Source organism: Lytechinus pictus, chromosome 2 (assembly GCF_037042905.1).
Source record: "Lytechinus pictus isolate F3 Inbred chromosome 2, Lp3.0, whole genome shotgun sequence".
Lineage (NCBI taxonomy): Eukaryota > Metazoa > Echinodermata > Echinoidea > Temnopleuroida > Toxopneustidae > Lytechinus > Lytechinus pictus.
The window spans coordinates 34,553,424-34,572,854 of NC_087246.1; the positions used below are offsets into that span (position 1 = coordinate 34,553,424).

Consider the following 19,431-nt stretch of genomic DNA (forward strand, 5'->3'; position numbering starts at 1 on the left):
AGAAATCAATAAAGGCTATGTCTAATTGAAATCATATTTACCCTTTCTTGTTTTTGTAAATAAAATGTTAATCTGACAGCGGGTATAAATAGTGTACCATATTTACACAAGGAAACAGGTGTACTCTGTTTACTTTATGGCGACAGACAACATAGAACTGTGCACAACTGACTAACTGATAAGTGATTGCACAAAATTTATGTCAATAAAGGAAATGATATGCATAGAATAATTAAGTTTTCCCTATTAAAAGGAAATATCTATAATTTTCAATTCTCATTGTTTAGTTCTAATTGATTTTAAGATTATGATCAATAACAGTGGCGGCACCATACCTTACACTGTTAAAAAAAACCTGATTTTACAGAAAAAAAGAAGAAAATCTTGCAAAAAGCAATAACAGAATCATTCTGTAAATTCATAAAACAGGAATTTTTCTGTAATTTAACAGAACAGGTCTGTTTAGAAAGGGTGTTTTATTTAAGGAAATTTGTAAGGTTCCATACACCAAATACCAATTTTCTGTAATTTTACATGATATAATGTAAGATTACGCAATCTGGTAAGATTACAGGCGTTCTCGAGACTCTGCTGCAGGAAATTCTTTTATTTTAAGGATAAATTTTCTAACAGTGTATATACACCCCCTCCAAATAATAGGCCCTTGGGGTAAATATTTCCGTAATATTTCTTTCTCGTCTTTTCTTCTTATTACTTCCTTTTCACATTTTGTCTCCTTTCATCTTATCATTGTTTATTAATTACTTCGAAAATCATAAGGGGAATGGCAATCGGACTTTATTCATTCACGTTGTGCTGTGGCACGGCGACTGGCTGCAATTTTTAATTTTTTTTTTTTTTATCACCTTTAGAGAGGATTTGAAATGAAATTCATTTACTTCCGATGGAGGTATACATATTGCATCATGTGTAAGCGTATTATCTTGTTTTTGTGTGATTATGAATGTAATTTATGATATACCCGGAGATCTTAGTAAGATTTTGACTTATTTCGTCTTCAGCACATGCTGAACTCGTCTACCACGTCTACTGTTCTGTGTAACGGTTAAAAATATATTAAGCGCCTTGGATGGTGTTCGAGACTTCCATCTGAGGTTGCATGGTCCAGATATAATTTGCAGGTGTGTCCAATCCACTTTATTCAAATTAAACATGTGAGAGAATACTAGTAATAAATGAAACGAAAAGAAACAAAATTACCATAGAAAATTACTAAAACAGAGTAATGTTTATTGAGAATTCTTATTCTCTTGGGGAATGAAACAGTGTTCCATGTATCTCAGGTTAAGCACCCCTATGAGCTCATTCATAATGAAGAGATATTTGGGCTCTGCTGTTGATTAAATGAGAATAAATCGAAGCCTCCTTACCCTTTTCTCATATGCATTCCTTTAAATATACTCTCCATAGCAAAAGCCAAACCATTTTACCGGAAAACTGTACTTCCATTCAATTTAAAGCTCTTTCGCCAAGTTTAGACAATCAACTTTCCTGAAAAGCCATTACGTTAATCACATCTCTTGAAAATAATTTCGTAATATCTGGTCTTTTTGGAGGATTGCACTTCTTTCTTATTAACCCATTCCATTCTCTGCTCTGGGCGGTCGACCACAAAAGGGAGTGATTACCAAATGAAACGATGAACGTATCAATAAATCACTCTTTATTCATTAATGGTGTCTATTCAACAAAGATTAATATTCTGATAATAACTATAAAGGAATTGCATCTAAAAGGGTCGTCGATTAGAGCAAGCCCTCTTTTAACTCGTTTAATGTGTAAAATCATTCATTTGAATCTGACCAAAATGATAAGATTATCTAAAAGTGCATCGACACTGTCTTCTGCACAATGTTCAGTACTTTTCTTTCCAATTTAAAAGGGGTCGCTTGAATGAGGGATCATTTAAAACTATTTTTTTTTCTTATTGGGTCCGAAAAATCTCCCCAAAGGATTTCGATCGCATTCCGTTCAACCGTTTCAGTGATCATAGTATTTGTTATCAAGATGCTATACGGCTAAACTGAACCAAACATGAAGAAGTATAGGATACAGATATAAAAGATATAATTCTCATTTATTTTCCATCCACACTGGTTTATTGATTTTCATTTTTATCACACTTTGCATATATCGTATTATATTGTATATAATCATTTTTTCGTTCTTTTTTTTATTTGAGTCATTTTCGTCTAAACTGCACCAACCGCCACAACTAGGCTATAGATGTGCAGTCTATATAGATGTCATATTTCATCTCTTTATTAATCAATTATACGTCAAACCTAGTGTATGTAGGCTTTTGAAATGTATAGGCTATAATGAAACCAAATAGGAAACATCCTTTTTCTCTTTGCCTTCAGAGTGGATGATACATTTTCGGCTGTCGTGAAACGCTTTAAAACATATCCGGTGGTAATTATATAGGTTTTCATCTGAAGGACGGAAGTGCATCGGGAATAAACCGCCAATTGCAGTGCAACATTAAGTGTATTAATCGGAAGGTCGTATTAAATACGACATTATTATACTTAATGATAATATCATCAAAAGTGAAGTCACGTATATGGCCGTCTAAATCATATATGATTAAACCATTCCACCGCATTATATCACTTTATGTACAGGCTCCACTTTCTCATTAATGTGTGGTTGAATATGTTATGTATATAATAATGTAGAATGCATTTCGATTCAATAGTTGAAATCCCGCGCATGAAACAGGGTAGCATTGCATATTTATAATAAATGCATCACATTGTTTAACCAAACTTTGCGTTTCAGTATTTCTCTGTTTGCATTTGTTAAAGTTCGCACCGTTATCTTATTGCAAAATACACCGAATCTCAATGGTCACTATAAACTAATTAAAACAGTGTGTTCACAGTGCGGACTATGTGAAAATATTAGTCACTCAGTTAAAATGCTCAAATTCAACAGTGTGAAGATCTATTTTCACACTGTGGACACTTCCACAGTGTTACTGTTCAAAGCGTGTTCAAATGGTCGTGTGGTCCAGTGGTTAGAGCATCGGACTCATAATCGCAAGGTTGTGGGTTCGAATCCCCATTCTGCCATTGTCTCCACTTTGATAAAAACGCCTGAGAGTAATATCTGTCGTCTAAAAGGTCAGCCACAATGACAGATTAACCTAGACCTAAAAATGTTTCCTAGGTAATTGGTTATATACCAGCTTCCCGTTTACCAGCGAAAATGCGGTCCTGCCGAGTTCCTACGGGAGTTACCATAAACAGAAACAGAATGGTCGACTAAATCTAAATATGTGAATCACACTTTTGAAATGCTCAATTCTAAAACAGAGTGAAGGTGATTTCACATTGTGTTCCACACTGTGAATACACTGTGAGACATTGTGTTCTTTCCAGTAGATGTTGGTATGTCCTCATCCATCCACTTACAACCTAACCAGAATCATTACTCAATTATATATAATGTCATACATGAGCGTAAAAGGAAACGAATCATTATTATTATACAATATATATATATATATATATTTATACACATATATAATAACAACACGACGGCCGCCCACAGCCCCTTATAATCATGTTCCATCAATATTATTGTAAAATGTGTGTAAGCGTTGGCCAAGACTGAGCAGAGCCCTTCTAATTTCAGAGTTGTGTAATAATAACAACACGACGGCCGCCCACAGCCCCTTATAATCATGTTCCATCAATATTATTGTAAAATGTGTGTAAGCGTTGGCCAAGACTGAGCAGAGCCCTTCTAATTTCAGAGTTGTGTAATGATAACATTACTTAAACAAGCAGAAATACATATCAGAAAAGTAGTTAAAATCACGGATTAGAATGATGGGATATTGAAGAGATCCTAAAAATAACTTTATTTGGAGATAATTTCCATTCTTGTTATTCTGTAACACAGATTATAGAAAAATGAATTGAAATTCTTATTTAGACATTTTCTTTCCAATGCAATATTTCCAATAAAATGTGCAGATCATGTGCATGGTATTTTTTGAAATAGTGTAAGAAAAAACAAAAGTGTTGATTGACCTCAGAACTTTTCGTCGTTGAAGACTTCCCACATGGAGCCCCAAAGCAGATGTACTTTGCGTCTTGTTGTTATTCCTTAGAAGCACATTATGTGTTGAATGATTACAAAAGTTTCCATTCCTTCTATGATACTTCTCGAGTCTAGTCAAACATTCAATTAACTTATCTATTCAGGGTTTTAATTGAATAATCTATTATTCATTAACATATATATATTATTCATGGGGGTGAGTGTATGGCAGCTTCCAACCATTTCGGTTTAGGTATTATTATTCGGTGATTTCGAACTGGGGGCTTCAAGTATATCTATGAACTGAAAAACTATGTTCTGATATATAGGAACACACCTATATAGGTCATGGTTTATTCTTCTTTACAAGACTCCCCCTCCCCCGTTATGGCCGTCATAGTTATAGAGTCCTCCAAACTCCCCGGTTATATTGGACGAAGTGTCTATTAAACGAAGTGGCATTTGGACGAAGTGGCTCTTAGAGGAAGCGGCCATTGGACGAAATTGCCCTTAGACGAAGTGGCTTTTGGACTAAGTGGCTCTTAAACCATGACCATTGAACGAAACGATATTGGACAAAACGGCATTAGAAGACATCGTCATTGGACGAAATGGCATTGGTCGATCGGACGAAGGGGCAAATCACCCCCCACACACACCTTCCCACACACCCTTACAACCCCCCCCCCCCACACACACCCTTACAACCCCCCCCCCACACACACATGAATACTACCCCTGGCGAATAATAATAATAATATTACCTGGACTTATAGAGCTTTTACCTGAGGATACAAAGCGCTGCTAATTTTACCCCGGCTTTTTAGCTGTGCTGCCATTTTGGCGCAGAATATTTCAAGGAATTTCTTCCCACCCGTTACCCATTCACCTCACCTGGGTTGAGTACAGCAAAATCTGGGTAAGTTTCTTGCTGAATGAAAACACGCCATGGCTGGGAATCGAACCCACGTCCCAGAGATTGAAAGACGCGAATCATAACCACTATAGACCACGAAATCCCCATACAATTACCAACCTTTACTCTATAATGACAATTAAATTTGTTTTTAGGTTGTTACCAATATGTGCATATTTTCGAAAATGTGCAGGCACATCACATCATAACTGCACATTTAGGTAACAAATTTCTTTAACCAAAATGCGCAGTAACCAAACTTTGCCGCAACATAGTTACAGATTTTGGTATTTATCAAAAGCACACACGCACTATTATTCCACCACGCCTTTACCCCTCAATAACCACAATAGACATACACACACCTACCCACACCATTATCCCCCCACGTCATTACTCCTCAATAACCACAACAGACATACACACACCCTCACACACCCACACCATTACTCCTCAATAACCACAACAGACATACACACACCCTCACACACACCATTATTCCACCACGCCTTTACCCCTCAATAACCACAACATACATACACACACCCTCACGCACACCATTATCCCCCACGTCATTAACCCTTAATAACCACAACATACATACGCACACACCCACACTATTATCCCCCACGCCATTAACCCTTAATAACCACAACAGACATACACACACCCTCACACGCACCATTATTCCACCACGCCTTTACCCCTCAATAACCACAACAGACATACGCACACACCCACACCATTACCCCCACGCCATTAACCCTTAATAACCACAACAGACATACACACACTCTCACACACACCATTATTCCCCCAGGCCTTTACCCCTCAATAACCACAACATACATACACACACCCTCACACACACCATTATTCCCCCACGCCATTAACCCTTAATAACCACAACAGACATACACACACTCTCACACACACCATTATCCCCCACGCCATTGACCCTTAATAACCACAACAGACATACACACACCCTCACACGCACCGTTATCCCCCACGCCATTAACCCTTAATAACTACAACAGACATACACACACCCTCACACACACCATTATTCCACCACGCCTTTACCCCTCAATAACCACAACATACATACACACACCCTAACACACACCATTATTCCACCACGCCTTTACCCCTCAATAACCACAACAGACATACACACACCCTCACACACACCATTATCCCCCACGCCATTAACCCTTAATAACCACAACAGACATACACACACCCTCACACACACCATTATTCCACCACGCCTTTACCCCTCAATAACCACAACAGACATACACACACCCTCACACACACCATTATTCCAACACGCCTTTACCCCTCAATAACCATAACATACATACACACACCCTCACGCACACCATTTTTCCACACGCCTTTAACACTCAATAACCACAACAGACATACCCACACACTCACCTACACACCATTATGCCCCTCACGTCATTACCCCTTAAAAACCACAACAGACATACACACACCCTCATACACACACACACCATTATTTCCCCACGTAATTACTCCGCAATAACCACAACATACGCACACACGCACCCCGCTAAACCAATACTAGCGTAATATGAGAAGACATTTAAACAATGTTTGACAATGAATTATTCACAGATAGGCACTTAGGTTTTAATTCCAGATAGCGACATATTATACACTTATATATTACTGATGTAATTCATACGATAAAATTATTGATTGAATATATATTGCTTGAATTTTTCTGAAATAAGAGCTATCGAGAGAAAAATGATGTGTAATGTACAAGATTTATATCAATTTTTTAATAACTTCGGTGGAAACCATACTTGTCTTACATCTTCGTGATTTTATATTTAACCCCTAAACGCACAATAAATTTTTCATGATTATTGATATGAAAACATAATGGTTGCAGGTAAGCAGTAAACTGACCTTGATAAAATAAATCGACAATTTCTTAGGCTGTATCAGATATCTTTAAAAACATTTGACTGAAATAAAAATCAGCAATTGAACAAAAACAAAACACCCCACCGGAAATTCAAGTTATAGGGGACTGCATTCTACATACCTGGCTTTTTAGCAGTCCTCTCCTTACGCAACCTGTTATATAAACTACCTCTTTTACAATATCAGCCCATTGTTAAATGAATTCCAATGCTTTACATTGTTTTACAATACATATTTTGTTACTTGAATTATATTTCTTTGTTGGATATGGAAATAAATGAAATCAAATGAAAATATCGTGGGTAATGTTATCAATTATATTAATAGGAGACTTAACAAACTACGGTATAAAGAAAACCTGTAACAATAAACCTTGATTATTTCCCGAAGGAAAAAAAACAACAACCAAAAACCATGTCATCATGGTACGTTGAAAGAGCTATTACCCTAAATATTTATCAAAATTACTATGAATGTAATGAAACTGTACCAACTATGGTATATTGCGGAAAGTCTTTACAAAAAATTGCAGGCTTTTATGTGCTTTTTAGCTGGTTGCTACAAAACAGATTCCCTCTTTGCAACAGTTCAGGATTTTCCCGCATTTTGTACACTCGGGTCTAATATTATACTTTATGTTCAATGATTCCCATTGTATTTTAATTGTTTTAAAGATACTACAATGAAAGAGAAGTGTTGATCATGCAAGCAGTTGTAATAGTACAATAGTAGTAGTGGTGGTAAGAGGAGGAGTATAAGTAGAAAAGTAGTAGTAGTAGTAGAAGTAGTAGTAGTAGTAGTGTTAGTAGTGGTAGTAGTAGTAGTAGTAGTAGCAGCAGCAGCAGCAGTAGTAGTAGTAGTAGTAGTAGTAGTAGTAGTAGTAGTAGTAGTAGTAGTAGTAGAAGTGGTGGTGGTGGAAGTGGTAGAAGTAATATTAACAGTATAAAAAGCAGAAGCAACATTAACATTTCAAAAATATCTGTCAGGAATATTCTAAACATTACACATACATGTATTTAAATGCTATTCTCGTAAATTCTCATAAATGAACGATTTTTAAGAAAAGTAATTAAATGCTGCAAATATTCATGCATAAAAAGTCGCCGTACAAATGAATCATCGAATGTTTTTGCACTTAAGATTTTAATCTAGTAATGTGAAAAAAATCTGTATCAAATTTCATAAATTTTCGTCGGTCGTTTTTTTTTTCACTGCTTAAAACTGACTACTGGTCACACACCATATAAAATACAATTAGATTTTACAAAATAAATGATCAAAATCAGTAGACCTACAAGTCTTGAATAACCAAACAGCAGGTTAATATAACTGCCAGGGATGTGAATATAAGCGAATACAAAAAACGAAAAAGCGAACAACAAATGACATAAGAACCATTAGGCTTATTTTATTTATTATTTTACAAAATATTATAAATTGACTCATTGAAAACGTCTTTTCAATTATGGCATTAAAATATGAAGTATTGGTCCAAGAGTGGGGTATAAAAATACACAAAAATATTTCTACTTTCAATCAATTTGTTCCTTTATTTATTCACTTCGTTGTTAGTTGATTTTTTTTTACCATGAAATATTTACACATATATAGGTGCTCTCATAAAAGATCTAAAAAAATGAATAGTATATTCATATAAAATCGTAAAAGTACATCAATGGTGGTGATTTAAAGCCGTTCCGAAGCCACCTCATTCCCTGTATGATGAGAAATGTATTATTTTACAAAAGATTATAAATTGACTCATTGAAAACGTCATTTCAAATTTAGTACTAAAAATGAAGTATTGGTCCCAGAATGGGGTAAAAAATACACAAAATAATTATACGTTCAATCAATTTGTTCCTTTATTTATTCGTTCCTTTGTAAGTTGGATTTTTTTAACATGAAATATTTAAAAAATGAATCGTATATTCATATAAAATCGTGAAAGTACATCAATCGTGGTGATTTAAATCCATTCCGAAGCCACCTCATTCCCTGTACAATGAGAAGAAAGGGAGAAAGAAATCATGTTAATACGACAAAGTGCAAGTTCAGCCACAAATGAACGAGGAATGGTTGAACGTTCAGTGGGAGAAAAAATCAAGTCAATCAAACTAACGAAGTAATATTAAATGGGATGGAAGCAATGAAATGAGGAAGATAATTGAATAAAAGACGCGAAAGGGTAGGCAATGCAATGGAATGTAATGAATTGAATTGAATGGATACTTACGCACGAGGCATTTGTTCGCCAATCACACTTCCCTGACTGCCACTAATGGAAACCACTCCTACACCTATGTCGAAAAAAAAAACAATATCCAAACACGGATGAATCGTTAGTAATTTATTTACAAATATGCCATTACTTACATATATATTTCGATTATTATCATTTCTTCAATAAAATGATACAATTATACACACTCATAACCAATCTCACCTCCTCTAGATGCTATCACCAGTTCATAGTTACCTCAAGTTTATTCAAATGACATTTCCTTTCTTTCATCATTAGGGAAGGCAACTTTAAAAACAAGATGTTATGTATTCATGTCTGACATATGCAGAAATTTCATAGACCAGGGGAGCGTTTCATCAACATTTTTGTCCGACAAGTTGTCAGATCTGACATCTTTCCTTGATTCTGATTGGCCGAGTTACTATGGTAAATGTCGGATAAAACAGGACTTGTCGGATAAAACGTCTGACAAGTCCTTCATGAAACACTCCCCGGGTGACTGGACTAGCACATCAACGAATATATAATGAAGGAGGTGATCAATGAAAAAAAGGAAGCAATAAACAGAATAAGAAGGAAATAAAAACAGAGTAGGTATCTTATGAATCCAGTCAATCGTATTTGTTTGTGCTAAAACATACCTGTTTGGGTCGTATGGCTCTTGTTGCTATTAGCAGTGTTGTTGCTCTGGAAAATTACAACAGAATCACAGAAACTTGTCTAGGTATTAGGAAATATGTGTTAAGTTATGACAATAAGATTAGCTCCGGGGAACGACGATTTTGCTTGATAAAATATATTTCTACAGAACTCCTTGAGCAAATAATGATGTAATAGTATCCTTACTCAGTCTGTAATGAACATCTACAACTGAATTGTAATACAGACATATTCATGAATGGTTGCAAAATGACAACACCAATGTAAAATTGATCTATCAAGTAGTGGGACACCTATAGGCCTGCTGTATTTATACTACATAATACTGTACCGTAACAGTTCTATCCAAAATCGACGATGTGTTGAACGGCAGAATACGACTCTTGCGCAGGCGCAGTGCAGACCGGATCTGTAAAAAAAATGAATGAGGGAACGATCCGTAAGGAAGGGGGTGTAGGTCTAGATAAGCTAAAAGAGAAATCATGTCTTTCATTTCATTTTATTACCATATCACAAACTTAAACTAAACAGAAAATTAGTGTTTAAGTGTTTAGGCGGAATTTTCACATTGTTTTTTCAGAAAGAAGTTGCTATTTCCTTGTCCTCAGTGACAGAATGTCATTATATCATAAACGCCCTATATGTCCGTTATCGAACTAGGGAGAAGCAATCCAAGAAAATAAAGATTCAATCTCTTTAATCCAATAAAAGTGAATAATCTCACCTCGGCATTCATGAGGATTTGCATGATGAAAATAAATACTCCCTGGAACGCGTTGAAAATGGCAAAGAGGTAACTAAATACGACTGATATGTTGACTAGTATTCCTGTTATCCACGTCACACCAAGGACGGGTAAGATCACGATAGTCGCCTTTACGGTCGACCTTGAAAATAAGAATAAAATAAAAACAATATAACATTCACTTCAGTCTTTGATTTTAGTTGAAATACGTATTAATATGAACGTTCCAAAAAATTTTATGATTCTATGACTGAAGTTGATAAATTAAACTTGATATTGGAATAATTCAGTTCGTACATACCACGTTAAAAAACTAAAGACAAATGCAATTTGAAGTAATAACCTGAAACTTAATGACATGAACCCAATGGGATTGCCTGGCATATCTTTACTTAAGTGAAACTGGATTCTGATCATGGAAGCTTACTGATTAAACAGGCAGGCGAACGTGGCGAATTCAATAGCTAATCTCTGAAGGCCCACTGCTCGTTAATTGAGTTGTAAGATCATCATTGCTCAAACACCTTGTTCATGAAATGTGCAAGAATTGACCCGAAAATGCTCCCAAGTATTTTGCTAATCATGTACAAGTATTACTACAAAGTGATTTACATTCTAACGTGTTCAATCTGTAATGAAGTTACGGTTAAAGGGTGACTGCAGAATCCAAAATTGACAATGGATACACTTATTGCTAGGGGTTTTAATAATGAAATATGATGGAAATGATATAGAACTGGTAAATGTCAACTCACTTGATCTTTTCCCGGTCTGTCTTATTCTGAAACACCCTAACCGTCCTAAGAACCCTCACAGTTAAGATCATTATGATACCATTGATCTGTAGGCAATGAAAATAAAAGAACAAAAAAAAACGATAATTCAAAGAGACCATCGCGCTATAGGTTCACCAAAACAGCTATTCACATCATGTTTCGGAAAGAAATAATGGAATTAATAAATTAACAAGACGGAGAAATCAACAAACAAATAATTCGAAATCATATATTCACGGTGACGCGGTACGGTTTTGAAAGTGGGGGCTGGCCATGCAAAACATCACAATCAGATTGTCGTTTTTATGTTTTTGTACACGGTTTTAGAAAAGAGTGGGGAAGAGGGGGGGGGGGGGGTGATTGAAGCCCTCAGCCCCCATCCCCAGTTTCGCCACCCCTGCATATTATATTAATTTGATTGAGTTCTAGGAGCAACAAAAACGACTATAATGAATATAAGGAATAATGAAATAGGATAGAAATGAGCCACTTCATTGTTTATGAATAAAGAGAAATTATGAATGATTAATTTGATGAATGTATAGCTTTAAAATGAATGAAAGACTGTTATAGCTTCATTTATCTTTTTAATCATTATGTCATTGAAAATAACGTAATGGCATTTTCTTTGTGTGACTGCGTCTTTACAAAATCAATGTTAAAATAAATTATTTATTAAAGGTCAAGTTAACCTCAGAAAAATGTTGATTTGAATCAATAAAGAAAAATCATGCAAGCATAATGCTAAAAATTTCATCAAAACGGATATAAAATAAGAAAGTTATGACATTTTGAAGTTTCGCTTATTTTTCACAAAATAGTTATCTGCACAATTTAGTCATATGCAAATGAGAGAGGCGCTGATGTCCCTCACTCACTATTTCTTTTGTTTTTTATTGTTTGAATCATACATAATTTCATTTTTTTACAGATTTGACAATAAGGACCAACTTGTCTGAGCCATAAAGTGTTAAAAAATGGTAATTCCACATGTTCAGGAAGAAATAAAACTTTGTTTCACAGGGCAATGAGGAGAAAAATAGTATGTTCAAATGATTATTTTGTGAAATTAGGTGAAATTTTAAAATGTCATAACTTTCTTATTTTACATCAGACTTTGATGAAATTTTAAGTATTATGCTTGTTGGATTTTTCTCTTTTTAGCTTTTTTTGGGGTGGACTTGTTCTTTAATTTACCACTGCAATGACCAGAGCTGGAACCACAAATATCCAGATCCCTCCATTTTCCCTGTTCAGCCAGCATCTATATACAGACAAATTTATCAAAGTTTTCAGAGACAAATTCATGGTTTTGTAAATTTGACACGTACAGGACAATCTCGGCAAAATCTTTATTTTTCAAAGCTAGCCTACTAATAGTCATGTTCGTGTAAACAACGACTACCCTCTCGACCCCCCCCCCCTCACTTTCTTCTCATCTGCACTCTCCACGTTATACAAGTAATCATCACGATGTGATAAGAGAGCAAAAATAATTCTTACAAACAAATTTTCACATTTTGAATAAAATATTTTGACATGATTATAGAATGGTCCCTTTCGATAGTCTATTATACTACTTTCAAATCTTTAAAATTGAAGGTTGAGGTCAACACTAAATAAGAACCTCTTGCAATGGTGTAGCAGCATAGTAAAAGAAAAAGTAACATTTTTACAGTTTATTTTCCATAGCCTATTCCCGCTGGACTCACTAACTTTCCTTCTCTTATAAACTCGTTCTTATCAGCCATTGACTTAACTACGTCGAGTTATTTGTGGGGAAAAAGTAAGTAAGTCGAAGGATTGAGTTGGTAATTCATGGAGATAAATTCTGATAAAGTCAATATCTCACGCCACCTCGGAGGTCTATAAAAAGCCCATATTTACATCTTTTTGAATTTGCAGCCTCTTTAAACACTGGATTTGATTGCATTAGCAATTTATATATTAAAGCTATTTTTATGTTCAAAAGTGAGGTCCGCACTGGCCACTACATTAAAACAAAAGATGTTAATGTAATCATAAAATCAAGGAAAGGGACTATAGTCTGTATGTTCAAATATAAATTATGAAGAAAAAATAGGCAACTTACGTGTCTTCCGAGCCATAAAAGTTTATATCAGCTGCAGTAGTGGCAGCAACGATAACAACTGGTACTCCTAGTGATGAAAAGTAAAGCAAAAATGTAATATTTCATTGAATAAAAAAAACAATACCAAGTGTTTAAATAGCTATAATGATATTTATTCCAATAATTATACTGATTATTTTTCCGAAAAGAAATAATTTTGCATGTTAAAAGTAACGACAAACATTATAAACACGACTGAGACCTATGTTGCTGGTTGTGTGAATGTATAACAAATCAATAGAGTAACCCCATCCCCTGTACAAATGGGTACAACCACATGGTAAATGTAAAAAATTAAAAATTAATCGATAAACTTACCCCAACCAACAACGATGAAGTACTTGAGAGGGATAACGGCTTTATGCAACATGGTGGTCTTACTGTACATGTAGACCCCTTGGACAAGCATCCAGAACATTACGGCGAGAAAGAAAAGATGGAGAAATACTGCCACCACTTTGCAAGCAACCTGTTTGAGAATATCATTATTCAATGTTTGAATTGGATAAGAGCTTTACGCGGTCTGGTACGATTTGTGTAATTTCTTTGATGTGTCTTCACATTTTCGGCGTGTTTTAAATATACATGGGAAACAAGAAATTATATATTTTTTAAAAATCCACTTATAATATGAAACGTTGTTGAAATAGACATAATAATGTTCGATTTCAAACTTTCTTTTATGACTTTGTTGAAGTTGGATTGATACTTAGTTAAACTGTCGTAGATTTGTTGACACGGACAGTTAAGTGCCAGCAAATTTAATATTTAAACATCAATCATTATTATAAGAAAGGTTAAATTAAATGGGCAGTTCCATTCGGGAGATGATTGTGTCGTGTCCTTATATATCATCGCATTTCATGATTGAAAAATTCCGGTCACTAGCACATTTTAACACCGTTCGCAGCAAATGATGATTCCATTGACGTGGCTTTCCATTGCCTTCAACGGCTTCAACTTACGCTATCGTGATTCTAAAAGATTTGCACCTAGATGGCCAAGTATTGACAAGCGCTTTATGAATTGTAGAAAATAATGCGCCATAAGCGGCCTTGGAAAGGTTTTCATTGAAATGAAGAAGAAAAATATTTCATGCTGAGTTAAGTTGTGGTTTTTATTTGCATTTCAAATATATACCATAATGAGTGCTACTTTTCACACTGATGTTTTTTCCCTCATGGGTTTTTTCCTTAAAAGCATTTTAAGATCTGATTTGACTATTTCATTTTAGTCCATGAAACTGCATTTAATCAATCAATTCGCATTTAATCAATCAATTCATTTTATATCACTAAAAATCAACCTCGAGGAGAAACACGGTTTTCCTTTTAGTCTTCAATTTTCTGCTATATGACATTCAAAGAAGTTTTTAACTGGAGATGCACGACAGCTTGATATTTCATTTCATTTTTGTCAGCCTTGCTTGGCCAATTTTCATTGTTGAATCCAAAACTAAACCAAGATAGAAGTATCATTATTTATAACATAAGTGATGGCTTCGATTTAAAATGACTGGGTTTTCTTGGAAATTGTATGTAATTTGCTTTGAATTATTGCTATATGGTCTTCACAATATTTTACTGCATTTCATACTCCTTTACTATTTGCTCACATGCATTCTCAGGTTAAATTGAAGGTACTGTCGCCATAGTATGCAAAAGTAGTTATCTCATTTTGTTGACCTTCTGAATATTTTCAATGATTGTTATGCAATTCTTTTAATTACCTCATTGTAATGACTTGTTATCTCTTTATACTTTGGTGGTTGCAAATAGCCAATGATTATAGAAGCAAATCGTTTATGTTTGCTTGGTTACTTTTTGTGATATTCGAATATCACCTTACTTTAATTAATTCTGTAATTGACTTGTTTTACATTCTTGTACATCATTTGCCACCCTATAATTTGCTCAGCCAGTGCGTTTTATCAATAGTAAGCAATGCATCCTTTTCTACTTTTATACATAACAGGAATCCTCGCTCTATTTTCTATACTATAGTTATCTCGTAATTCCTTATGGATGAACATAATATTGATTTAAATGATAATGGCCACTTCCAGCGTTACTTAAACCTGGAAATGCCAGAACTCCAATTTGATTTCCATCCTGAAGATCGTTCTATGCACTCCATATGTACCAAATACTTCTCTGAGTACGATACTGTTGTAAATTCCCGCAATTCAAAAAATAAACTCTTTCTCCTCCATCATAATATAAGAAGCATTAATAAAAAGATCGACCAATTTCAGACATTCATTGAGCAACTTTGTTATGGATATTACGTTATTGGATTTTCTGAAACGTGGTTGAATGACCAGCAGCGATCCTTCGTAACCATTGACGGCTTTACTTTTTATACAAACAATCGGGAACACAAAAGAGGAGGCGGGGTTGGGTTTTATGTATCAAATAACTTGAAAGTCAATGAACTTACCGAGCTTTATGTGATGTCTGAGGTTATTGAATGCATATTTATCCAAATAGAATTACCTGATAAAAAACAAATAGTTGTTGGAGAAATATACAGACCCCCTAAAGGTAGTGTCTATGATTTTTTACACCGTGCTCAAAGTCTTTTGTCAATGCATGTTTTGAATAATAAAAAGGTTTTTATAATGGGAGATTTTAATTTGAACTTGTTATATCGTAATACCCCCTGTAATCAAGAATTTATAGATATGATGTTACCCAACTTTTTCATTCCATTAGTAATAACCCACACGGATTACAGATACGTCATCAACCTTAATTGATAATATTTTTGTTAACGATTTTTCCCATATATCATCTGGCATCTTGGTATCGGATATATCCGACCATTTCCCAATATTTGTTGAAATTGTATTTGATAGAGTCTCTAAAGATAACAATAAAAAAAACATACATTTCGTGACTTATCGGATGACAATATTATTAGACTTCGAGAGAGACTGGATTTGGTTGACTGGAGTGGAATATACAATATTCACGACGTTAATGTTTGTTTTGACAAGTTTATGGACATATTTATGTCGATTTATCAAGAAACTATACCACTAAGAAAATTTTCCCGATCTAATTATAAAAAAATACCCAGACTTCCGTGGGTTTCTAAATCGCTCCTGAAGTCAATAAATCGTAAAAACAATTTATATTGTAAACACAAAAAGAATCCTGAAAATAGTCATTTAAAACGTAAATATGTTCGTTATCGGAACGTTCTTACATCCCTGTTACGTTTAGCTAAAAAACAGTATTTTGCTAATCAATTTAATAAGTATAAAAATGATGCATCGAGTACATGGAAGGTGATAAATAATGTTTTACAAACAAAGAAATCGAAGGAGTTCACTAAAGAAATTATAAATAATAATGTAACGGTTGTTAATCCTGCAGATATGGCTGACGTGTTTAACAACTATTTTGTTGATATTGGCGCGACTCTTTGCCATAATATTCCTGAACCTGACAAAAGATTCCAATACTCTCTAAAAAATCCCAACCCTAAAACCATTTTCCTTACTCCGATCACTGAATTTGAAATTAAAAATATTGTAAATAATTTAAAACCTAAGAAAAGTCCTGGATGCGACGAACTTACGAATTGTGTCATAAAACGTGTCATTAATGAAATTTTAACTCCCTTGACTTTTATATTCAACCAATCTTTGGTAACTGGTCTGGTTCCTCAAAATATGAAAGTAGCCAAGGTTGTTCCAGTGTTTAAAAAAGGCGATAGACGGATTGTCAGCAACAATCGTCCAATTTCACTCCTTACTTCCCTGTCTAAAATTCTTGAAAGATTAATCTATTCTCGTTTGACAAATTTCTTATCTGATAATCATATTTTATGCGACTCCCAATTCGGTTTTAGAAAAAAACATTCCACTGTACACGCCTTACTTTCTTTTATTCACAAAGTGGCAAATGCTATTGATAATTCTCTGCACACAGTTGGTGTATTCCTGGACCTTTCCAAGGCCTTTGACACGATTAATCATGCTATTTTGCTTTACAAGTTATCACATTATGGTGTGCGTGGAAAGGCCTTGGAATGGTTCACGAGTTACCTAACTAACAGAAAACAATTTGTTTCAATAGAAGACCATAAATCTCAAATTAAAACTATTTCTTGCGGTGTACCGCAAGGATCACTCCTAGGCCCACTGATTTTCTTGTTGTATATTAATGATTTTAATAATTCATCAAATGACCTATCATTTATTCTTTTCGCGGATGACTCGAACCTTTTTTTGTCACACCGTAACCCTAATTTACTACTTACCATTTTGAATAGGGAATTGCGGTCTGTTCAGACATGGATTCAAGCAAATAAGTTGTCACTCGATGTAAACAAAACAAATTTTATGCTTTTCAGTAACTCTTTGAATTCTTTGCCGGACCATGTAATTATAAACAATGTTGATTTGCAACAAGTTAATTCCACCAAATTTCTCGGTCTTTACATTGATCATGAATTATCATGGAAATGTCAAATTGATTATATATGTAAGTTATCTTCTCGCAACACTGGCATTTTGAATAAACTAAAATATGTTTTTCCTGATCACATTTTAAAAACATTATATTCTACACTTGTTTTATCCCATATGAATTATGGAATATTGGCCTGGGGTAATTGCAATACAACCTTAATTAATAAAATATTCACGATACAAAAACGAGCAATTAGGGTGGTTAATCAAGTTGGTTTTTATTCCCATACAAACCCATTATTTTTCCAAAATAAAGTACTCAAAATTTCTGATATACATGTATATGCATTTCAAGTTGGTATATTTATGTTTCAGCTTTCAAGAGGTGAATTGCCTGATACATTTGTTTCTATGTTTCAAAGGAACAATTTAATCCACACATATCCCACCCGGCTAAGTGACTCCTATCACCTTCCGCGTACTCGCACTCTCCTTGCTCAAAGAACAATCGCATTTGAAGGGCCCAGGTTTTGGAACGATCTTCCCGATGATATTGTACATAGTGCCTCACTTAATATATTCAAACTTAAATTGAAAGCGATGCTTATCAATTCTTATAATTTCCCTTTGTAAACTTTTATATTCATGCACTTTGTTAATACGCTCTGGCCGAGTAATGAGTAATAAATAATAGTCATAGAGTGGCGGACTCTTTTTTTTTTTTTTTTTTTTGTATTCCTTACACAATCGTCACATTTTTGGCATTACTTTGTTATAATCAATTTACTTACCTGTCCTCTCCTCATTAAGACCGATTTTTTTTTCTGGATCCTGCAGACTTAACAAGCCTTGCTTTTTTATGCAGGTTCCCCCATATTTCACTGTTTTAAATTGTTTTTAATTCCAAATCGCTATTTTCTTTAATTTGAATTAATTGTTACGCCTTGTCTGATTTGTATTCTCATAAGTTTTCTGATATTGTTTCATAATTTTGTTTGTACTTGTGAAATATGTAAAATAAAATCAAATCAAATCAAATTCACAAAACATTTTCTTTTCACAAAATGACTATACAAACTCACAAAATAACACCTTGAGGTGTTAAAGAGTGAGACAAACCTTGTTGACCGAGGCATTCTTGACTGCGGAAATGAACAGACTCTGAGCAAGAAACATGGCTACGCACTGGTTGGTAAGAATACGAATGCGAATGGACTTCAATCTGAAATCGAAATGGACATATCAATGATAATTACCAACTGATTAGATTGATTTGCCGCCGTTTTCAAACATTTCATTTGGTCACTTTCCGCGTCGATTCAAGCTTCGGCAAACAATATCGTAAAAAGACTGGCTGCATTGGCGATATATCCACTCTCAATATTTTTTCAGCCGTGTTCCTAACTTAAAAAAAGTGAACATATTTTTCCAACATCCTTGGAAGACCGCTTTAAAATACACGTTCCTCTTAACAACTAAGTGTGTCAATCTTGAAT

At 34.5% G+C, this 19,431-nt stretch overlaps 1 protein-coding gene across 1 annotated transcript in view; it reads right to left on the reverse strand.

Annotated features, from left to right (window-relative positions):
* Positions 1-6,621: 6,621 nt before the first annotated feature.
* LOC129254354 (adhesion G-protein coupled receptor D1-like) overlaps positions 6,622-19,431 on the reverse strand; it is a 43,781-nt gene continuing 30,971 nt past the window's right edge. Inside the window, exons 16-25 of the mRNA XM_054892814.2 lie at positions 19,055-19,157; positions 13,834-13,984; positions 13,477-13,543; positions 12,582-12,648; positions 11,364-11,449; positions 10,588-10,750; positions 10,195-10,272; positions 9,845-9,890; positions 9,195-9,258; positions 6,622-8,956 (exon numbers count right to left, since the gene is read on the reverse strand). Coding sequence (XP_054748789.2) covers positions 8,950-8,956; positions 9,195-9,258; positions 9,845-9,890; positions 10,195-10,272; positions 10,588-10,750; positions 11,364-11,449; positions 12,582-12,648; positions 13,477-13,543; positions 13,834-13,984; positions 19,055-19,157 — 832 coding nt within the window. The 3' untranslated portion in view covers positions 6,622-8,949. The remainder of the gene's footprint in view (positions 8,957-9,194; positions 9,259-9,844; positions 9,891-10,194; positions 10,273-10,587; positions 10,751-11,363; positions 11,450-12,581; positions 12,649-13,476; positions 13,544-13,833; positions 13,985-19,054; positions 19,158-19,431) is intronic.